This window comes from Odontesthes bonariensis, chromosome 4, assembly GCF_027942865.1.
Source record: "Odontesthes bonariensis isolate fOdoBon6 chromosome 4, fOdoBon6.hap1, whole genome shotgun sequence".
NCBI lineage: Eukaryota > Metazoa > Chordata > Actinopteri > Atheriniformes > Atherinopsidae > Odontesthes > Odontesthes bonariensis.
In genome coordinates, this window is record NC_134509.1 from 20,687,343 (window position 1) to 20,710,506 (window position 23,164).

The 23,164-nt window shown below is 41.4% G+C and overlaps 1 protein-coding gene across 7 annotated transcripts in view; it reads right to left on the bottom strand.

Moving 5' to 3' along the window:
• The window catches only part of rptor (regulatory associated protein of MTOR, complex 1), a 193,280-nt gene that overhangs the window by 78,000 nt on the left and 92,116 nt on the right, over nucleotides 1–23,164 (bottom strand). For all 7 annotated transcript variants that reach the window (XM_075463436.1, XM_075463435.1, XM_075463433.1 and 4 more), the window contains exons 9-12: nucleotides 16,220–16,320; nucleotides 13,372–13,516; nucleotides 3,790–3,865; nucleotides 1,316–1,417 (exon numbers count right to left, since the gene is read on the bottom strand). In XM_075463436.1, coding sequence (XP_075319551.1) covers nucleotides 1,316–1,417; nucleotides 3,790–3,865; nucleotides 13,372–13,516; nucleotides 16,220–16,320 — 424 coding nt within the window. The remainder of the gene's footprint in view (nucleotides 1–1,315; nucleotides 1,418–3,789; nucleotides 3,866–13,371; nucleotides 13,517–16,219; nucleotides 16,321–23,164) is intronic.

Below are 23,164 nucleotides of genomic sequence, written 5' to 3' on the forward strand. Positions count from 1 at the left end.
AAGAGCTGAGAACGACAGTCACCGCTCACCTTCGTGGTTTCAATAAATATTTAATAAATCTGAGAACTGGGCTCATCACACAGTTCATCCATCGAGGATTCTCTCCGACCAATCAGCAGCGTGCAGCGTTCCCCCATCACTTCACAGCATCAACTTAGCTTTGTTGAACCCTCTCCTGAGTTCCTACCAAATAAAGGTCTGTTGTCTGTTGATAACATTTTGGTGGTTTTACCTACAACGGAAAAACAAGCAGACCCGGACCCTGTAATTTAGGCCACCTAAACACCACATTTCATTTGTTAGTGCATCCAGAGGAGGATCATGTGTTAAATAATTCGATTTACCTCGTAATTAAACAGGTTTGAGTTCAAATCAGAGCTACTCTGCAATTTAAATAACAGAGTTTCGTTTAGTAAAAGCCCTTCTTTAAGCTCGGGTCTTCTACCAGAGGTCTGAGCAGCTACTCCTGGAACTGAGCTCTGTGGGAGCGACTACTACGTCGTCGGTCTCTGAGACCTGGGTCACGGTGTTCCTGTTAAAGTAAGAGTCCAACAATCTATTGTCTTTGGGAATCCTTGTAAACTGCCCTGGCGACGTGCATCCCTGCTGAATGTGCTGATAAAAGTTCCCCACCTCTGCCTTTTTCTCCACAACAGCTCATCTGGACATGTATACACACATATGAAATGTTGGACCCCCTCAGGAGTTGATTTCAGATGAACCGAGGTCCAATCAGTCAAACATAAACTCAGCTACATAAACTCTGAGGGATCATTAATGCTGAACCACATATGAAGGATTTGGTGCGACGTGATTTTGGAGAAGGCCTTGATTATTTCAGCAACACAATGTCAAACCACATGGTGAGTTCAGGCGCTAAACTGTCCTGAACTGCATCACAAAACTACAGCAGGTGATGCAAGACGGGGGTAAAATGATGAAAACTGATCAAATTTCTGCTTCACCATTTGATTTGTTGACTTTGTGCCGTTTTCAGTCAAATAAAAGGCTTAAATGATGCGCTGATCAATGCGGTCTGCTGCCACTTGATGGGAGAATTAGCTCCACCTACTGCTGGTTTTTAACAGAACTGGTTATAATGTGAGCTACAAATAAAAAAGCTCCATTAACCAGTTCCCCTCCTTCAAATATGACTGTGTGTGTAATGCATTAGAACAAATAACGAGGGGGAAAATTGTCACATGATGACTTTAATTCTTAGATCCACAATCTGTCTTCTGGCTGCGATAGATGTGTTGGCTAATGTGGTGCTTACATGCACACTAAGGAGTGTAAAGAGTGTGTGTGTGAGTACCTGCAGCACGATGGGGAGCTGCTCAGGAGGGTTTCTGTTCTCCACACCCATAGTCAGCCACACCTGGAAGGCCGTCAGCTGCTCGGCGAAGAACGGACTGTGCTGTGGACACAAACGCAAACAAAACAACAATTTATTGCGCTTGCTCGTTCTTTGTCTCACACACTCTGCAGTGAGTAACTCATCGTTTCATAAAAGGCGCGACATAATGAGCTCAGAAGTGACACTGCACTGCAGTAACAACATAAATCCTGATCCATCATGATCACCGTCCTCTCTCTGCTGCCATGGCAGCCTGCCTGATTGATTGGCTGCTGGCCGCACGGCGTTTGATCACGCAGCGTGTTCGAACTGCAGCGCCGCGTTACTCTTGATGGATGCAGAGAAGGCAAATATCAAAGTCTCCTGACCTGATGGCTGAATTAATTTTTCTAAAGTAACTCACTATCTTGTATGTGAGATGCAGTGCATGCTGGGTAGAGGCTGTACTTCATCAGTGCTTCAAATACAAGTAATAAAAGTAACTTTTTGCTTTCAATCCACAACTGTAACTAAATACAAACATTTAAAACGTAAAGCAGGATTATGAACTGAATATCTAACAGTTTTTAAATGACCTGATAAAATCATATTCACCTTCACAGCCAGATTTTTTATATATTTCATGGAAAAAAACAAATAGTTGTAATGTATAAACATCAATATAAATAAGGCATAAGAAGAGCTTTAAAGTGAATATCTGCTCTGAGCTCCTTTATTCTCCAACACAGCCTGAACCCTCTCAGACGAGCTTTCTGTCCTTTCTTTAAGGAGTCTTCAGGAATAGTTCTCCAGGCTTCTTGAAAGACATCCCAAAGCTCTTCTTTGGATGTCGGCTGCCTTTTGTTCCGTTCTCTGCCAACATGATCCCACACTGCTTCAGTAATGTTGAGGTCCGGGCTCTGGGGAGGATTCATCCCTCCATCAGACCTGCTGCCACTGATTTTCAGTCCACTTCTTGTGTCCTTTGGCACAGCTCAGCCTTTTCTCCCTGTTTCCCTTCCTTAAGAAAGGCTTCTTGACAGCCACCCTTCCATGGAGCCCATTTCTGATGAGGCTTGGGCCAACAGCAGATGGATCAGCTGAAGGTCCAGATGCATCTCTCAGCTCCTGTGTCAGGTCTTTGCTGGATTTTTCCTCTTTCTTAAGGACATCACTTTCAGATCCTGTTCATCTGCTGTAGATAGTTCTTTAGGCCTGACACTTCTTCTTTGTCCTCCACTTGTCCAGTTTCCTCAAATGTTTTAAGGACACACTGCACACCATGCTGAGATATGCCAAGTTTTCAGCTAACGGCTCTTTGGGAATCAAACAGCCTAAAGATCCAATTTAAAACGGATTATTTTCTAATACTATTTAGTATTACAGTCGCATGTTTGATGACATCACATACACTATTACACAGTAAGTTCTGTCAGAGCAGGACAGTCTTTGTTCTGCCTGTGAAAAACCAACATTTATCACCTTTGATTGAAGCTTTTTGTTTTGTATGTGATGAAAAAGCAGAAAAAAACAATAGCTTCTTGGTATATGTCAGATCAATTCAAGTCATCGGGGTGCACGGAGCAGCAAATAAACCTGTCAGATCTATCATGCACATATCATTTTCTGCAGCTCTAAATTAAGCTGTGACAAAGTCCCAACAAAGATGTCTACAACTGAAGCTGAAAGGAATTAAAGGCTTCTCGGAGAGAAATGAAGACGGAGCAGGAACATCTCCTTTCGTGGTCCTCCGAGGCTCAATTATGGAGCTGGTAAGTGTTTTCGACCTCAGTGCAAGAGAAAGTGGAGGTGGAGGGAGGGTGGAAACCTGCTCCCGGGGGAGCCATGCAGAAGATGCACACCTCAGAGCGCTGATGAGGGGGAAAGGCCCAGATAAAAGGATAAAAGCGTTGAACTATCCTGATTACTCTGCATTATAAAGCGCATGTTGCTGCTCAGTTCAGGTGACTGTGTCAGCTCACACAAACACACAGATATATGAAGTCATCATCAGTTCAATCAGCCTCTTGCAGCGTGTTTCCATTACACTCAGCATCTCCATCAAAGTCCCCTGCCACGTCAGTAAATACGACAATATACACTCCAGTGGCTGGAAGTGCACGGCCAGTGGTTTCTGAAACCATTTTTATTTGACACTCACACTTGAGTTATTAGACCTGACATTTTACAGAGTTATCCACTGGGAATGCGAGCGTGTGCGCGTCTGAGGAATTATAAAAGCAGGAGTCGGTGCTGATGGAGGCGAAGCTGCAGAGCAAACAAGAACGGTTCGGTGTTTACAGACATCAGCGGCAGACAGAAGCCATCCATCAAAACAAAACGTCTTGTAAACACCGAGATTCCCACACTCCATCTTACAGACACTGCCACACAGATCTCAGAGGTCTGAGAGCTGGTTCCTCCTTCACACACACACTCAAACACACACTTACTCTGAAGGCGGTGCCCTCCTCGATGATGGTCGGCAGCTGAGAGAGGCAGATGTCCACGGCCAGGTCCCACGCTTGCCTGGAGAGAGGCAGCACAGAAACACAACGTATGTGGTGTCAGATTTAAAAAAAATAAAATACATAAACTGACTGAAAGGTTTCAGTCACATCATTTTGTGCTTTTAAATCAAAATCACCAGCAACTGTTAATCTAATTCTTTAATATGTCAAAAAATATTTTGTTTTTAAACAAAAAAAATACCAATAAATGTACAATTATTCCTCGAGCTGAACGTTTAAGAGAGCAGGATTGTGGGTAATGTTGTTTAGAGAGGGGGGATATTTCCTGTCAACATGGGCCAAATGTTTCTTTGTACGTGCTCCAAACAGTTATCGGCTACAAGCTGCAGGTCAGACACATTAGTTAGTTAGTTCTGGTCGATACCAATACTGAACTGAACACACCATAGGGCAGCTTTTCTTTTCTTTTTTTAAAATAAAAAAACGTAAACACATAAAAATAGTTATCGTGGCCTCGTCACAATTTTACAAAGTGAAGCAAAACAATATGAATATAATAAAAAAAAATAAAAATTCTTATCAAATCAAATCTCTCTGCCACTGCTGAATGTGACATCATCAGCCAAGTTGTTGCCAGGTAACAGACAACACACCCCAAAACACTTCCAACTCATTTTTACTTTGATTTAACTCAATCTTTTTTTCCTCACCAAGTCAAGCTGAAACTTTAAGATTTCCCTTTAGGGACTAAAAAAGTGCTATTAAGTTCAATAAATAAATGAATAATTAAACAATAGATAATAGGGATGGGAATTGATAAGAATTTAGCAATTCCGGTTCCATTATCGAGATCTCTTATCAATTCGGTTCCTTATCGGTTCTCATCCAGTTAGATAATACACATATAGTACAAACGGCTTTGGTTGCAGTAACACTTTAATTTCAAGTATGCACCAACATTTTATCTATTTTCGCCTTATTTTACTTTTCTCTGCCTCGATGAAAGGGGTAGCTACAGGTGTGTGGGAGCCTGCCTCACACTTGCAGTCCTCGTCAACTAAATGTTAATATCAGATGGAAATTATTCATACAGTATGTCACCAACATTATTACAATCAACAGGACCTGGAAGTTTTGCGTTACAGCGCTCTCAGTTTTGAATGCAGGCAAGATTCAAAAAGGAGGACATGACGGTATTCATTTCCAAGACTAACAAGTGTCCTGACTGTCTGTCTAGCATTTAAGTTTTTTTTTTTTTCTTTACCTTTTTCCACAACACATGCTCATACATTGCACACACCCACAAGGCGACGGCAAGCCACAGCCACTCATCACTTATTTAATAGGCTATATAGGCCTGGCCCAGTGCAAATTAAGCGTTCAAATTAACTTCTTTGTTTTTCCTTTGCCTTGAAAAAAGTTTGTATTTCCATTTTATGCTTTTTCCAAAATAGCGCGACAGCGCGGTTTGAAAAGCCGGATGTTTACAATGCCAGCCCATTACCCATATCACCTTGGGCCAGGTCGGTGACGACATTTTGTTTAGAAGTGCGACAACACCCACACACACAATATAATAGCCAACATAACTTAGGCACATATATTATATATAATTTGCAAAATTCCCAGCATAACATTTGGGAAGGCACAGCCTCCCCTTGCCTTCATTACCCGCCGCCCATGCCTGAAAGTTTTACGTTACCTGGGACCTTTGAGACGGAAGACGCTGTGCCACAAGCTCCCCCGCAAGAGTTGCCGCCATCACTGAGCAGCGTGTCAAAGACTTTACATTTGTGCAAAGTAACTGCATGCTGTGTGGTCAAATGTTTCCGCATGTTGGAGGTATTTCCCCCTTTGATGTGATCACAGCTCCGCACGTGTTGCAACTGGCCCTAGTTTTGTCCTTTTTGGGGAAATATAACCAAACTTTGGAGCGCTTCTGTTCTGTTGCAACAGGTAACAGCAAAGTATAAACAGATAAACACTTAAATCTCTGCCGGGTTTTACTTCTTGCAACTCAAAAGGATTTTCCTCGGCTCACACCATCCACCCTCCAGTCTTCTCCGTACAAAGACACCTCTTTAAATTCCCAGCCCCGGGTCCTGGAGAGGGCAGTGAGGAGCCTTTAATCCCCTTCTAAACACCAGCTCTTCTCTCATGGTCATCATTTCTAATTCATGAGGTTGTGTAACTCACATCAAACCTCATCACAGCCTCCATATTCTCCCCCTCTGCCAATCTCTCTTCCCCTCACTTTTACGGCTCCTTCTTCTTGCAGCAAATTGAACTCAGAGCCTCGCTGGGGCTTTTTCCTCTCAGTTAGCACGAGTTAGGGGTTGATTCATGTTTCCAGTTGATGCACAGCCATGTAATGCGATGCTGAACGAGTGACGCCGAGGTCACTCTTTCAGCTGCTTAAATGGCTTTTCCCAGTATCATGGAGTGATATAATAGAGTTGCACTCTCGGTTGACACCACAGTGATGAAGACACAATGGACCGACTGATGAATGTGCAACATGCAAACGTACAACACTGGAGAGCACTGAGGGCTATTCCAGCATTCATGTCAGCAGCCACAAACACCACAACAGCAGAGAACAGCCCTCCAGCAAAATATCAACAGCAACAAACAGATGCTGTTGCATTACTCAGAGCAGGTGTTGCTCTATGTGCGGGGATTTACGGCCATTTATGATTTCAATGAAGCTAGACCTCATCAAACTCACGCTACTTAGACCAAGGCTGCAGCGAAAATGGCTGCAGTTTTTCAGAGGAATCTGGGTCCATTCCTGCTGAATCCAAGATTTCAGCTGCTCAACAGTCAGTGATGAAGTCTTTCCTGGGAAAAGACGTCACCTTGATGGCAGCATCTGTCTCTCCAGAACTCCAACATCCACCTCTGCATCAGTGGCACCTTCACACAGATGAAGCCATCCCTGCCATGGACCCTGATGCAGCCCCACACTAGGGCTGGGCGATATGGACCAAAAGTCATATCTCGATATATTTAGGTTGAATATCGATATACGATATATATCCCGATATTTTTTTCCGCACAGTGAGAGCTGTGATATGAAATGCTCAGTCAAAGTCAAAGCCAAATACGAGTAGTTTTATTGAAAACTCACTATAAAATGTAAACATAAACACTGTATAACAAAGCTTCGTAAGGTGCACATTTAAATAAAAAAAATATCTTAAATAAAATTAGCCTATAAAATAAAATAGGTAAATCTTTTTCTGAGGGCAGCATTTATATATAAAGAGATAACAAAATAAAGTGCTCAGTTTAAGAAAAACGTTTTTAAACATCAGCTTGAGATTACCTGTTTCTTTTTGTTAACTTAATAGCTTCTCTGAACAGTCTCAACCAGTTGCCAAGCTGTTTTCATCTCCCAGTCTTGCATGAAGTGAACTGTCACGCTCATATAAGGTTCGCACAGGTTCTGCTTGACCACATATCGCTGGTCAACGCAAAATGGGTGACGTTAGCGAGCCGGCCCGCAACGTTCTGTCTGACTTCACTATACATTTGCGGCAGTGCTTCTCATGCAAAATAGTTGCGACTGGGAAGCTCGTATCTCGGGCCCAGCTTTTTAATTAGCTATTTGAACCCAACCTGTTCCACTGTTGCAACAGGGACCATGTCTTTGGCAATGTGAAAGGACACTTGTCGCTTTTCTTCTCATACGGCACACAGCGGGAAAATGAAGCTTGCAGTGAGCTTTGTTTGGGGGCTGGAGCTTTGTCAGTTTGGGGACGGCTTGTGCCTGTGGCTTCTGCAGCACGCAGTTTCACACACTCTTCATATTGCACTTTGTGCCACGTTTTTAAGTGATAAAAAAAGATTCGTAGTGCTTCCAGCACTGGCTGCAATGTGCTTATGGCACTCCCTACATATAGCTTGGTTTTGTTGCTCGTCTGACAATTTGTATCCGAACCATCTCCAAATGATTGAGCCACTGCTTTTTCTTTTACCAACCAAGGGGCTCTCCTCCGTACGCTCCGCAGGTGTTGTTGCCTTCTCCATGTTTGTTAAGAGTGTCGGAGTGTCCCTCCCACTCCCCCCCTCTGTGCATGAAAGAGGAGGGGCGGAGCCGGAGCGAGGGAAGCAGTGCAGAGAGCTCCGATCAACGGCTTGCATGAAGCAAGTATTACAGCGCAAATTTGAACTATATCGATATATGCGATATGGTCTAATTCCATATCTTATTTAAAAATCTATCGATATATCTTAAATATCGATATATCGCCCAGCCCTACCCCACACCATCACAGACGCTGGCTTTAAACCTTTCTCTGAGGACAGCCTGGATGTTCTTTCTCATCTTTGTGGAAGCAGACGTCAGTTTTTCCCAGAAGCAGCTGAAACGTGGACTCATCTGCCCACAGAACACGTGTCCACTGTCTTTCTGTCCACCTGAGTTGAGCTGGTGTCCAGAGAACTGGGCCGTGTTTCTGCACAGAGTTGATATCTGGCTTCCTCCTTGTGTGGTACAGCTTCAGCTCACATTTCTGGATGCGGCCGTGGACCGTGTTGAGTGGAAATGGTTGTGCGAGCTCCTCCTGAGCCCATGTGGCTGTATTGATCATGGTGGCGTGATGACGGTTTCTCATGCAGTGCTGCCTGAGGGCTCCCAGCTCCTCCAGCAGTGCTTTCTGTCCTTGGCCTTTCCACGCTGAGATTTCCCCAGACTCCCTGAATCTTTTCATGATATTCTGCTCTGTAGAAGTTCTTTACCATCTTACATTGAAAAGTATTTGTGTAACTTATCTATGATTGTGGAGGTGGTGAGCCACGATCCATCTTTGCTTTGAAACACTAAACCTTTGGTGGGTGCTCCTTTTATACCCAATCCTGACACCCTCACCAAGTAATCTACTGATTGGAGAATCTTCCTGAAAAATGTTACATTTATATACTATAAACTTTTGTGTTTGCCTTCTATTTTCTAAATACAATCGAATTAGTCAGTGAAGAATTAAGGTTGAAGGGAATTTTTGAACAAAAAACAATTAATTTCTAAGGTGGATATGAAATATAGATGTTTCATATCATATGAATTCTACTCTAATTACTGTTTCATTGAAAGTCTAAAGCGATCACACCCAAAACAAGCATCTCCAACTGATCTTTTTTATATTTTCTGCCAACAAATAAGTCATCAAAAGGCAATATTTTTGGTGTCATAACTTCGAGGACCGTGGTTGTGATCTGTGCAGAAAACGCTGCCAACACACACCCATCCCTGCTGTTGTTTACGTAACCCGACAGCATGGAAACGAGTCGATCGAGCAGCCTAATCGGCCAAGATATCGCCGCGCTGTTTAACATGACAGCAAACCATCACGGCCCATAACAGAGCAGTGCTGGTGGACATTTGGCTGCTGACTAAGCTCTTTCCTCCTGCAGTGAGTGGTGCAGCAACACACAATTAGACCCACGCTCCCACTCTGAAACTGCCCTCAAGGGATTAATCAGCCGCAGGTTTATTTGTTCTATTCTATTCGGCTCTGTTTGAATAACAATAGCCATTTGTGTTTAGACACCAACATCAATCAACAAGCCCCAGAACTGCTTCATTACCCCTCTCCATCCCCCCTTCCTCTCATCGATGTAGATCCAAACTTTTATTTCCCTCTTTGCTTTATTCTCCGGCACTTCCAGTTTTTATCGTCCTCTCAGTTCTGTTTCCCCGGACTCTTAAAGCCCCTCTCTGTCATTATTCTGTCCTGCTTAATACTGCATGCGCTGAAACAAAAAGCAACTCCCAATTTCTCGGGCCGTAAACACAGCAATGTTTCCCTAAATCTAAAATAACGGGCCCGTACGAGTGAGAAAGAAACACTGCTGCTCGCTGAAGGAGCAAGAGGCTCTTTGCAATAAGAGATGCCAGGCTGTTGCACAACAAGTCTCTCCTGGAGGCTGAGAGTTAGGTTTTTCTTGTCTCATTTCCAACACAAAACAGATAATGAGTGGGAGAGATGGAGGGAGGCAATCTTAAAAGACCGGGAAGAGAGAAAAATAGATAGTTGGGATGTGTTTGTGTAACTAAAAGGAGATAAACACTGAGATAATGTTTCTTCTATAGTGTAAAATAAGTCAATGGGCAATAGGAGCTTTGGTTTGTATAGATCAGTGTGCTAATGAGAAGACACGGAGCATAAATGATTTCCACTTTCTCACATTAAAAGTTACATTCGCCGTCAAATTGACACATTTTAACACAATTTCCTTTTTCTAAACGTCAAAGACTTCACTGGTGATGAGCCATGTGAAGGCTGAAGCTTTCTTTTCTAACAGCACTTCCGGCCGCTGCGCCGCGCGCAGCCGTCTGTGTCAGTGACGTGTTACTTTAGCCGTTTAGCACCACATTCAACAACAAAACAAAACAAAACCCGGTAAAAGTAGGGAGAGAAGAAAAAACACCACAAAGAAGCTAATATAAAAAAATGTTCTTTAAGCTATGGCCCTATCATCACAAACACAATATCCAATCTTAGACATGCAGAGGGACTTTTGGGCTACACAAATAAATGGCATAAGCATACACCTTTATGGCACAATTCACACTTAATGTCTGGTAATAAACCCTTTACATGCAAACTGTGGAGTGAGAGGGGTGTGTATACATTGGACCATATTGTTAACGAAAAAGGTTTATTGAGCTTTGAAGAACTTAAAACCAAATTTGATATCCCTAAAACTACCTTCTACATGTATTTGTGCATACGATCAGCCCTGAAAAGTCAGGATATATCATGGGGAACCTCACCTGATACACACCCCATTTGGAAATTATTTTTTTACTTTCCAGTAAAGAGAGTGACATCTACCGTCTATAAGACAATGATGGAGGCAATTACAGGGAAACTTCCAATAATTCAAATATGGGAACGAGACTTAAACATTGAAAACGACATGATCGACTGGGAAGCAGTGTGGGAGAACATTTTTCAATGCTCTAAAAACCCAAATCACCAACATATTCACTTTAACATCTGTCATAGGACATACTGGACTCCTAAGAAAAGGTACATTACAAAAGCCATTCCAAGTCCCCATTGCACTTTCTGTAAACCAGAACAAACTGGGACGTTTCTAAACATGGTGTGGGAGTGTGAAGAAGTACAGGAATTTTGGCAAAAAATAGCAGAGACTATAGGTGGTTTAATAGACCGTCCAATTCCTGTTGACCCCATCGTCTTTTGTTAAGGTTGTGAGTAGGGCTGGGCTAGAAAACGATAACCATCGAGGAAACATGGTCGATATACTTTTCAATAGATTAGATTCGTCCATCTTTTGACAGACAATACGAACAGACATCGAAAGTTGTGCCGCGCTGAACCAATCAGGTGGCTGGAATAGAGCCATGTCAGCAGCTAGTCGCGGCGTGTTCGTTTGTGCTACTGCAGCCGTATAAAAAAAGAAAATGAGTGAAGACGAAGCCCAAGGCATAAGGGATGACATCGTTGATAAGAAGGGCCCAAAAAGTTTGGTGGTGTGGAGGTATAAGAGACACCGTGATATTGCAAATGCAGCAGGTTATTGTATTGCAAAAGACATGCTACCAATAAGCACAGTGGAAAATATGGGGTTCAAGTGGATGCTAAAAGTTATGGACCTGATATATATCGATATTGACAGATGTAAAAAAAAATATTGTGATGTGACTTTTTTCCATATTGCCCAGCCCTAGTTGTGGATTGTTAATCCAATTAAAACACTGCCCTCAGCCACACTGACAGATGTCTTACAAGCCCAAACTCTCCTACATTACTGCAGAGCAGAAATAATAACAGTCCCATGAGCCTTTGTACCGCTGACTTCACAACTGTAGCCAATCCGAGGCAAAGCTGCTGTTAGCTTCAACCAACAAAATAGTGAAAAACTCTGTTGTGAGGATGACTAAAGGATTCAAACGCCTTGAAAAACACTGCCAAATACTACATGAAGTAGTAGTCCTAACTTTTTTATTCAAGAAAATAAAGTTGGGGTAATATTAGCCTGGAACATCCTCTTGAAGTCTAAGAAATCTGTATAGAGTGATACCAATCAGGACTGAACAATATATAAAAACCCCGGCTCTGCCTCAGAGATAAGGAGGAGACCGACACTCACAGCAACAAAGAAAACAGCCAACATGCAAAAACACAAGATGCAGATTGTGTAAATAATAGATGAACATAGAGTTTATGCATATGCTAGAGGGCAGAAAAATGTAAAACACCTACATGTTTTGGCTCAGACCTCCTCAGCGATGTTTATTTTGAGAAGCTGTAAGAGTGACTCAACCATATCAGTTTTTCTCTGTTGTTACAATAAATGTGGATTTAAGAGTCTGTGTGGAGCCCTGTTTGTCTTAAAGATCCCTAATTGTTACTTAATGGGACAGGAACGTGTGCTGAGCACTTGGGATGGAGAGCGCAGACCCAGCGGTCCATCCCTGTTTTCACCCGGGTCTGGGACAACTTCACTGTGAAGACAGTCGAGCTGCTCTCTGCAGAGTCTCAGAAACAGTTTCTGTGGGTCACCTTTAAGCTGTAACAGGTTAGATCGCTCCAACCGTTTTTAAACCCCAACAGAGCATCATGAGGCACATGTTCTATTCATGATGCCAAAACAGCAGAAATAATTAAATTCTTCAGAATCTGGAGTTCATCGGCTTTAGCTTCTCTTCATTGGCTACCTGTTAAATCCAGAATAGAATTTAAAACTCCTCACACAGATCACCTGAGACACATATGACTCAGGTGATCCTGAAACATCCCATAGTTATGCTGCTATAGGCCCAGACTGCTGGGGGAGCTCCCATGATGCACCTCTCCTCCCTCTGCTTTGATTCTACTGGATTATAATTGGATAACTATTATTTATATTTATAATTATTGGCAGTAATTACAATTATATAGTATAACTGGCTTGAATGTGTCGTGATTTGGCACTAAAAATAAAAACAGAATTTGATTTAATTTAAATTTTGTGTCATCATTAGAAGTTTTCTAGATAGTTTTGAGCTGTTTTAGATGCTAAAACATTCACTCTGAGCAGCTTTGAGCTCAGCTGGTCAGTCAGGATTAGTTTCTGCCACCGACTGCTCATCAGTGCTACAAGAAAAGAAACCAAATGAGTAAACTAAACAAAATTAATACAGTTATATGAAATCTTTGATCAAAAGCTGAACTGAGCGTTTGAAATGAAGAAGTCTGCAAATACAAACTGAACACAAACCAAAGTAAAAGGCTGATAACACTGGAAAACTGTTAGAGCTTTAATTATCAAGCCCAAAATATTTGGACTAATAAGCCCTGAGGCCAGTTTGGCCGTTTGATAGCATTTCTACTCTAGTGGCTTTTCAAAAGAAGCAATTTCACATCATTAAATATACATACGACAACATGAAGAAGAGAACACGATCTCTTTTCTAATAACAAATGTCTGCCAGAAGGTCTGTTCACCATTTAATTGCTTTGTGTATGAACAAATAGCCAAAAGGATGACTCTTCCTCTTCCTCAAACCTCCTGCTCTACAAAGCATCTGTGGATCTGTGTGCGTCTTACCACATGGCGTGCATGTACGTGGGGGGCAGACGGGGGCTGCTGACGGGCGTGCAGTTGTACGACCTCATTATCCGCTCTGCTAACAGGAAATTGCGGAACAAGCTGGCCACCAGCAAGTCCTGACGGAACAACTTCTGGAACAGATCTGAAGTCAGAGAAAGAGAATGGAAATTATCCGTCACACTGGAGACAGAAAAGGGACACAGAGTGAATGAAATTAACCCAAAAGCAAAGATTAAAGGGGAGGAAAATGGGGCGCCGGATGGGTGGACGAACAACAACAACAGAACAAGTCAAACTGGGTGAAGGAGAGAAGTTTAGTTAGAGCAAAGTGAGCAGTTTGGATTAAAAAAAAAACGGGGTGTTTTGTGTCACATCGGCTCGTTAAAAGTATTCACTAATTCACAGTAATGGCGGCGGGCTTGGCTTGGCTTATGATTACGATTTCTGTGCATGTTGGGGATATTTCATGAGAGACTGCGTCTTTCACTCCAGCGCCTGCTGTGTGTGTGTGTGTGTGTGCGAGCTGGATAAGGTGTGATCGCCACCTTCATCACAGGGATTACATCAGAGCCCCGAGGCTTTGGCAGCCATCACCGGCGTCACATTGCTATTCTAGCTGGGACGCGGTTTGTCTCACGGGACTGTGAGTGTGTGTTGCATAAAGGATACAGGTGGGTAACGAGAGACTCAGCCTGTTCCATGAATGCAAAATACATGTGGAAACAGTGGAGTGTGTGAGTTTTTATCAGGGCGAGCAGGTGTGGGGGATAATTAGTGAAAGTGTTGCATGTTCTTACAGTGTGTAGATGCACATGCATGCTGGCTGCCAGATCATTGCTGAAGTGATATCTCCAATTACTGGTACAGAAGCTATAAACACTATTAATCTCAATTTGAGGAGCCAACCTGCACAAACTGCACTTCTGGCAGACTTAAAAGTACTGCTGATATCTAAAGATTGCACTTTTAATAGGGACCTCGGTTGGGTTTCCCTGAGAGGAAAAATATGGGAAATCTCTAACTATTACTGCAAAGACAAGTTCGAATTAAGACTTTAGTTTATGTGTTTGTAAGGTCATCTTTCCCCGACACGAGTAAGTATTCAGGCTTATTTGAGCACCTTCTTGGATGGATGACTTATGTCTTACAGTATCAGAACAATGTTTGTTCCTCCTCAGGTTCGTCAGGATGGAAATAAAGGGTAAGATGTTTGTTTTGTTGCTTTGCCTTGAAAAAGAAATGCTCCCCAACACAGATGTTGTTCATTAAAGTGAAGAAACAGAGGAGCTAAGCAGGCACGAAGGTACTTTGTCTAATGCTTGTTGAATAAAAGAAATGAGAAAAAGACCTTAAAGCTGCTTTATCGGACATTCAGCACAGAACACGAGTCCCGATCCAACGCTCATTTCTTTATATTTCCCTCCAAGCAGCCAGATGTTCAGATAGTCTTTTAAGTGGTTTTGAGCAATAGTTCTCAGGCTTTCTGAACGTCTTTCAAAGATCTTGTTTTAACATTAGGTGCTCCGAAAAGTCAAATCTAGGACACAACATCACTAAAACTTACTGATGTTAGGCATAATGAAGGACTAAGATCTTCATAAAGGCAAATTACAAAACTCTCAAAGCACCCGCAATCCTTTTGTTAGCTATTTAACAGCCAAGTTAAAGGGTGAAGGTGAGATCTCTGCTCCATTGTGTGCTTTCCAAATACAGAGATACAACCTGGAAAGACCCATCGTACAGTCCTGTCCTTGTACCTGATCATTTTCAGAGGAATGTGTTTTGTTTTTTTAAGCCACTTAACTCTGAGCTATGAATAATTCAGGCATTAAAAAGGCTCCTAACTCAAGGGATGAACCAGTGTTGTGTCCACACATAACAGACAACTTAGCAAAGAAGCCATTTTAAATTGGATCTTTAGGCACTTTGTTCCCGGCAGCCTGTCACAGAGACACATCATTTGTTCCCATTTCTTTAGTTGCATCTATGAAAAACAGCAAAGATAACACAGTCTGACAGACAGAAAATAGGATTTCTGCAGCAACAAGGTGATTCCCAAAGAGCTGTTAGCTGAAAACTTGGCATATCTCAGCATGGTGTGCAGTGTGTCCTTAAAACATTTGAGGAAACTGGACAAGTGGAGGACAAAAGAAGAAGTGTCAGGCCTAAAGAACTATCTACAGCAGATGAACAGGATCTGAAAGTGATGTCCTTAAGAAAGAGGAAAAAATCCAGCAAAGACCTGACACAGGAGCTGAGAGATGCATCTGGACCTTCAGCTGATCCATCTGCTGTTGGCCCAAGCCTCATCAGAAATGGGCTCCATGGAAGGGTGGCTGTCAGGAAGCCGTTCTTAAGGAAGGCAAACGGGGAGAAAAGGCTGAGCTGTGCCAAAGGACACAAGAAGTGGACTGAAAATCAGTGGCAACAGGTCTGATGGAGGGATGAATCCTCCCCAGAGCCCGGAGCTCAACATTACTGAAGCAGTGTGGGATCATGTTGGCAGAGAACGGAACAAAAGGCAGCCCACATCCAAAGAAGAGCTTTGGGATGTCCTTCAAGAAGCCTGGAGAACTATTCCTGAAGACTCCTTAAAGAAAGGACAGAAAGCTCGTCTGAGAGGGTTCAGGCTGTGTTGGAGAATAAAGGAGCTCAGAGCAGATATTCACTTTAAAGCAGCAGGTCACCAAGTGAAGCTGTAGTGCAGGTAATGATGTGGAGCAACACGTGAGGAAGTTAACATCTATCTGATTGTTTTCCTTCCTTTTAAAGTAAATTTCACCGGAATTAAATCGATTTCCTCAGTGAGCTGAATGACTTTTTCTGTGTATGTGCAAAGTTTCACCTCTCGGCAGCACGTTCCATGCAATCGTGTCGGTGATGGCCGTGAAGATCCAGTTGAGCTCTCCGAGCGGTGTGCGTCTGTCGTTGAGCCTGCCAGGGATCCTGCAACACAACACAGATGGCGCCGTGTCAGCCGTGCTCGCTGCATGTCACACAGTTTACTCAGAGGACAAAGTGGCAACTGCTCAGCACTATCACCGCAGAAATGAACATTTGCAGGCATTTAGTTGCTTAGTCAGAGACCAACAGCTGAATATTAATGTGTTCACACACTCATATTTGACTAAGAGTTACTGAGATCTGAGCAAGGCAGATGAATGTTTTTGGCTTTGATCGCATGAGGAATCCACACGCAGAGATGTTGTACCGGGCCGCTTTGCAAAGTAAGGCCGCCTCCCCCCGAACCAGCGAGAACCTTCTTTAATGTCATCAGTGAAATTATTCATGAAAGGCAAACGGAAACCATCTTCCTGCGGGATCAAACCGCCCCAATACAAAGCAGTGCTGGCATCGGCCCCATCTGGGAACAAATGGGTTTATTCACCAGAAACAGACGTCTCACAAGGTGAGAAACAAAGATGTGACCAAAGGAAAAGTGGGACAGGGGACTACAGCTTCGGACACATTATTTTAATAGCTATTCCTTCTTTTTGGGTTCTGGTTCTGATTCTTGCTCCGTTTGAACCTCCCTCTGGTGTTCAACCCATCCAGGTTGGCACGGTGGGCAGCCAATCACAGCAATATTCCCACTCTCGCCACTGAGAGAGTGGGATTCGAACCGCCAACCTTCCGGTTATTGGACAACCCACTCACGGTCTCGGCCACTGGTATGTGTTGTAGTTACATGAAACAGTTTCTCTGTCCTGTGTGGTCACGACAGAAAATCCGAATGCAGTGAATTGTATCGACTTAAAGGTTAGAATATGCTAAATATCTCCTTTAATCAAGCTTATTTCTACCATTTTTAGACATCCTGAGGTGTTTACTCCAACAATAAGTCAATGAGTAAGAGGCATTATGACCTAAGAATTGGTATTAATGGCCCACAAACACTTACATACATTGTACAACATTGGCACCAAAACACAGCACAAAAATGGCTTTGGCCTTTCAAACATAATTACCATTATCAATAAAAGATGACTCTGAACATAATCGTGCAGCAATGAGTGGAGCGTTTGAACTTTTCCTCACCTAAGCCTTCCATCTCTGCCTCTAAGTGACAAATAATGGCAGCTGTGAAGCTCCGCCTGTATAACGATGGGGGCCAGCCAGCTCCTGAGCACCTTGAGTGCCTGCCAAAGGTGTTTGGAAAGTCAGCAGTAAGGATGAACACTCAGCAGTTCATTTCCTTATTCGGTATCCGGCATAATATATTTGAGGTGGGGAAAGAGGCGGTGTAGTGGTGGATGGGTAAACAGATAGATGGAGGGGTCGCTGAACAGGGTGGAAAATGCCCTCCGAGGTGCTGAGCTCGTGCCATTTGTCTCCATATCCTGCTTTTTCTTTTATATCATTGCATTTCACTGATGTTTTACTTGTTTGTGTCTACTTTTCAGGGAAACTTCATGAAAAGTAGAAGCCGGGGTTGATAAATCTCATCCGATGTCCTCCTGAGGAACTTTTTCTACAAATTTGAAGATAGAGATATTCAAGATTTGGTATCAAATACAAGAAACAAATGCATGTACGAATGCAAATGCCATTGGAAAACAAACTTATACTGATGAGATGTTGCTTCAGTGATCTGCTGTGTGGGGTTTTCCCAACCTGGGCCAATCAATAACACCCCACAGAGGGAAACGTATTGTGGTGAAAAGGATGCTGTTCTACCCTGATCCTGTGACAGCTTTACCAAAGCATGTCACAGAAACTTCATCAAGACCTCAGGAAATAGTGTGTAATAATGTTTATTTTAAAGTGTCCTGCAGCTGAATTCTATCCACAGAAATATGTGAGATTTACAAGCAAAGTTATCATAAGGAGAAGTCTGTAAGATCAGGCAGAAATAGGAAGTGATTATGGTAATGCAGCTCACACTCTTCCTGTGCTGTCAGGGCTGAATATCGATCTCAGGCTCCGTACTTGACATCTGTTTAGACTTTTAGAGTGGGCATCAATGAGAGCTGATAGAGAAGTAAACTGTTGGCTTGGGATTGAAAAATGTTTCAGTTCATTATTTACAGGATGTCTTTAAGTGATTCACCCCGATATAATGTGTAAAAGCTCCTTTTTGCATTCACGGTGCGGCCGGAAAGCTTCCAGTTTAAGGCCCAATCCAGGTGGAAAGGGCTCGATTCCCCCTCCTCCCTGACCCCTAAAACAAAGGGACCCCATTAGCTCTGCGAAATGGAGGTTTTATGGAGTCACATAACACCACTAACTGTATGAAACCCAACACAAACTGGAAGTGAAAGGTAATGAAGGCAGTCCTTCAAACCGCTCTAAGATAGCTCTATATTAGAGAAAAACGTATCAACATGGACACTGTTTTTACCTCTCATTGTGAGATTCTTTTGAATAAAAGAAGTGTAAGAAAACCTAAGACTTTGCCCACACTACTGGGGGACGGCTGCCATAACAAATAAGTCGTGAGCAGGAAACAAAGAGACACAGAGGGAGAGAAACTGAGAAGTGGGGTGGATTTGATCTCTTTTTGCATTCTTTCGGGCTCCATGCAGACACCTTACCTCACAGACATTCTGTAGGTGGGTATTAATGATGTTTGGGGCAGTTTTAATCACTCACTGCAGAGCCATCCCGTTTTCAGACGTACAGATAACATCCCAGTTTGTCATATTTCCATGAAGGAAGCTCTCTGGACTAAAAGTGAACTATGACTTCTTGAGATCAGTGAAATAAATAAATAAAACAAACTCATGACTCACTAATGACTTTCTAATTCAAATTCCTTTTTTGCAGCTTTTATCGAATGAACACCTGGCTGTGAATGCCTGCTTGGATAATACTAATAATAACTTTTTATTGTGGACTTTAACAGCCAGACTTAATTAAAACTTAATCTGAATCTCAAATTAATCTCAAACTAATCAAATGAATCTCAAATTAATCAAATTAATCTCAAATGAATCAGATGAATCTCAAATTAATCAAATGAATCAGATGAATCTCAAATGAATCAAATGAATCTCAAATTAATCAGATTAATCTCAAATTAATCTCAAATGAATCAGATTAATCTCAAATGAATCAGATGAATCTCAAATGAATCAGATTAATCTCAAATTAATCAAATGAATCAGATGAATCTCAAATGAATCAAATGAATCTCAAATGAATCAAATGAATCTCCAATGAATCAGATTAATCTCAAATTAATCTCAAATTAATCTCAAATGAAACAGATTAATCTCAAATTGATCAGATGAATCTCAAATTAATCTCAAATTAATCAAATTAATCTCAAATGAATCAGATGAATCTCAAATTAATCAGATGAATCTCAAATTAAGCAAATTAATCTCAAATGAATAAAATGAATCTCAAATTAATCAGATTAATCTCAAATTAATCTCAAATGAATCAGATTAATCTCAAATGAATCAGATGAATCTCAAATGAATCAGATTAATCTCAAATTAATCAAATGAATCAGATGAATCTCAAATGAATCAAATGAATCTCAAATGAATCAAATGAATCTCCAATGAATCAGATTAATCTCAAATTAATCTCAAATTAATCTCAAATTAATCAGATTAATCTCAAATTAATCAGATGAATCTCAAATTAATCTCAAATTAATCAAATTAATCTCAAATGAATCAGATGAATCTCAAATTAATCAGATGAATCTCAAATTAAGCAAATTAATCTCAAATGAATAAAATGAATCTCAAATTAATCAGATTAATCTCAAATTAATCTCAAATGAATCAGATTAATCTCAAATGAATCAGATGAATCTCAAATGAATCAGATGAATCTCAAATTAATCAAATGAATCAGATGAATCTCAAATGAATCAAATGAATCTCAAATGAATCAAATGAATCTCCAATGAATCAGATTAATCTCAAATTCATCTCAAATTAATCTCAAATGAATCAGATTAATCTCAAATTAATCAGATGAATCTCAAATTAATCTCAAATTAATCAAATTAATCTCAAATGAATCAGATGAATCTCAAATTAATCAGATGAATCTCAAATTAAGCAAATTAATCTCAAATGAATAAAATGAATCTCAAATTAATCTCAAATGAATCAGATGAATCTCAAATTAATCAAATGAATCAGATGAATCTCAAATGAATCAAATGAATCTCAAATGAATCAAATGAATCTCCAATGAATCAGATTAATCTCAAATGAATCTCAAATGAATCTCAAATGAATCTCAAATGAATCAGATTAATCTCAAATTAATCAGATGAATCTCAAATGAATCAGATTAATCTCAAATTAATCTCAAATGAATCAGATTAATCTCAAATTAATCAGATGAATCTCAAATTAATCTCAAATTAATCAAATTAATCTCAAATGAATCAGATGAATCTCAAATTAATCTCAAATTAATCAGATGAATCTCAAATTAAGCAAATTAATCTCAAATGAATAAAATGAATCTCAAATGAATCTCAAATGAATCAGATGAATCTCAAATGAATCAAATTACTCTCAAATGAATCAGATGAATCTCAAATGAATCAGATGAATCTCAAATGAATCATGAATCTTGAATGAATCATCACATGATGACTTGTGAAAAGCCACAGTGCAGCTCTACAGGTGAGCTGTTTTTATTGGGTGCAGCAACATAAACCAGAGGTGCACAAGCAGGTTAATAACACAGCACATTACTGGCTTCCAGGGGTTTCTCATCTATCTTAAGTATGATAGTATCGATACAGGTAAATCAAGATTCTGATAGTTTATAAATATGTCTGGGTGTAAGATACTGCATACGAACAGGGGTCACAAACCTAAGTAAAGAGCCATATCTCTTCCAATTCAAGGGAATCTGCTGCTGCTGTGACATCACGAAACAGCGAGGCCACAAAGTATTGAACTACCGAATCAATACGGTATCTCTGCTGTATTTCAAATTCAGAGGCGCCATTACACCGATGATTCCTTCAATAATGCAGGTCATGAAGAGCTCTGAGGGAGGCTAAAAAAACATGGATCAACCTGCATCTCCGCTGTCAACCTCCTTTGGGACCATGGGAAGGGATGAGCAAGTCTGTTAGAGACGGAGCGCATGGCGAGCAGGTAAAATCCACATGCCGCCGCGCTTCGTGACCGTCTCTTATGTAAAAGGTTTCTGTGACTGGATGCAAGCAGAATGTGAGTTGGATGAACGTGGGAAGCAGAGACAGAAGGGTGCCCAGATGGAAAAGAGACAAGAGGAATAAAAGAATGACTAAAATTATTAAACAAATAATCAACATGCAACTATTGAAAGCTGCCACAATGCTAAATTCATTTTACAACAAATGATTGCAACATTTAAAAGGCGATGAGTGTCTGATGCTGTTTCCATCTGTGTGTGGCCTTTAAAGGCGATGATATGAGCCAAATGAGTGGCCGGTGAGTGTTTACTCACACCGATGCCCACGTGTGCAATGAGGACCAAAAAACAAAGTGGCAAAGGAAAAAGCATTTTGATGCACCTATGACAGATTTTAAAGGACTGAATAAGAATGAGCTGCCCTGGTTCTCTGTGTTGGAGCGGAAAAGGGCAAACTGGTGTGATTACACCGACTTTACATAAGAGATGGAGGTAACATCTGGGTCTAAGATGTTTAAATCCTTATTCGGTGATCAATAGTCTTCTAAAAACTCATCTGCATTCCTGGTTACTGTGTATCTGAGGTTTAGATTGTCTTGGGGCATTCACCCGCACAAAGTCACTTCATTTCCAGCAACACGCCGGCAGAGCTGCACCAGTCTGGCAAAGGTTTTCCAAACCAGTGTTCATCTGTTTAAAACAAAGGATCAGGGGTTCTTTTTGTTTGCAAAGTTAAATAAAGAATAAAGTAATTAGTAGTAATTTATGTGCCTGTTCATGGCTTGTTGTCGGGAGGGTGCTTCACCGGTTTCTATGGTTACTGTCGTTACCCTCCAAGACTGCGGACCTGCGTCTTAAAAAGCTAAAGGTTGAAGACTCCTCAGTTTTAAATGGTGGATTGTTTTTACAAAAATGAGAAAAAGGCATAAAACGCTCCTTCTGTCCGTCTCCCGTTTGATTCCGACACGCGACTTGAGTTAGCAAGTTGGACAATCTCCACCGAGCAGAGAGGTGAGACGGGTTTAGTGCCATTTATCTTTCATGAGCTCTGAGACTATCCATTATTTAGCTGCGATGGACATCAGCTGACTCAACATTCAGCCTTCTGTCCAACACGGTGGACACGCAATGAGCCAAAACAGCAATTCCAGCCTCAGGGGCCTCACGTCTGTTCAGAGTGATTAAAAAAAAAGACCTTCATGTTCAGAGCTGCTGAAACATCAAGACTGACAAGTAGATACGCCATAATGTCAAGATATTTCTGATTACACTTTGACACTCGATGTTCGTCTTTTAACTTTTATTCCAACAAACTTTGAAAACTCTGCTGGAACAACTGACTCATTTCCAGAAAAGTTGGGACCTTTTCTTAAAATTAAACACAAATTTAAAACTGTAAATTGGTTAAATAGTTTGAATCGTAATTTAATTAGGTAAATTTACCACTCAAAGCGCTTCTAATGCCACATTCACCCATTCACACACCGAATGCACCGTGGGGGTCAGTGTCTTGCCCAAGGACGCATGTGGCCCGGGGAAGCCGGAGTCGAACCACCAACCTTCCAGTTGGTAGGCGACTGCTCTTCCTCTTGAGATACAGCCGCCCAAGGAGGCAAGAACAAAGAATTATTTTCAGTGTCTTCACGAACCAACCGGATTTCATTTAGATGCAGCACATCACGCTGAA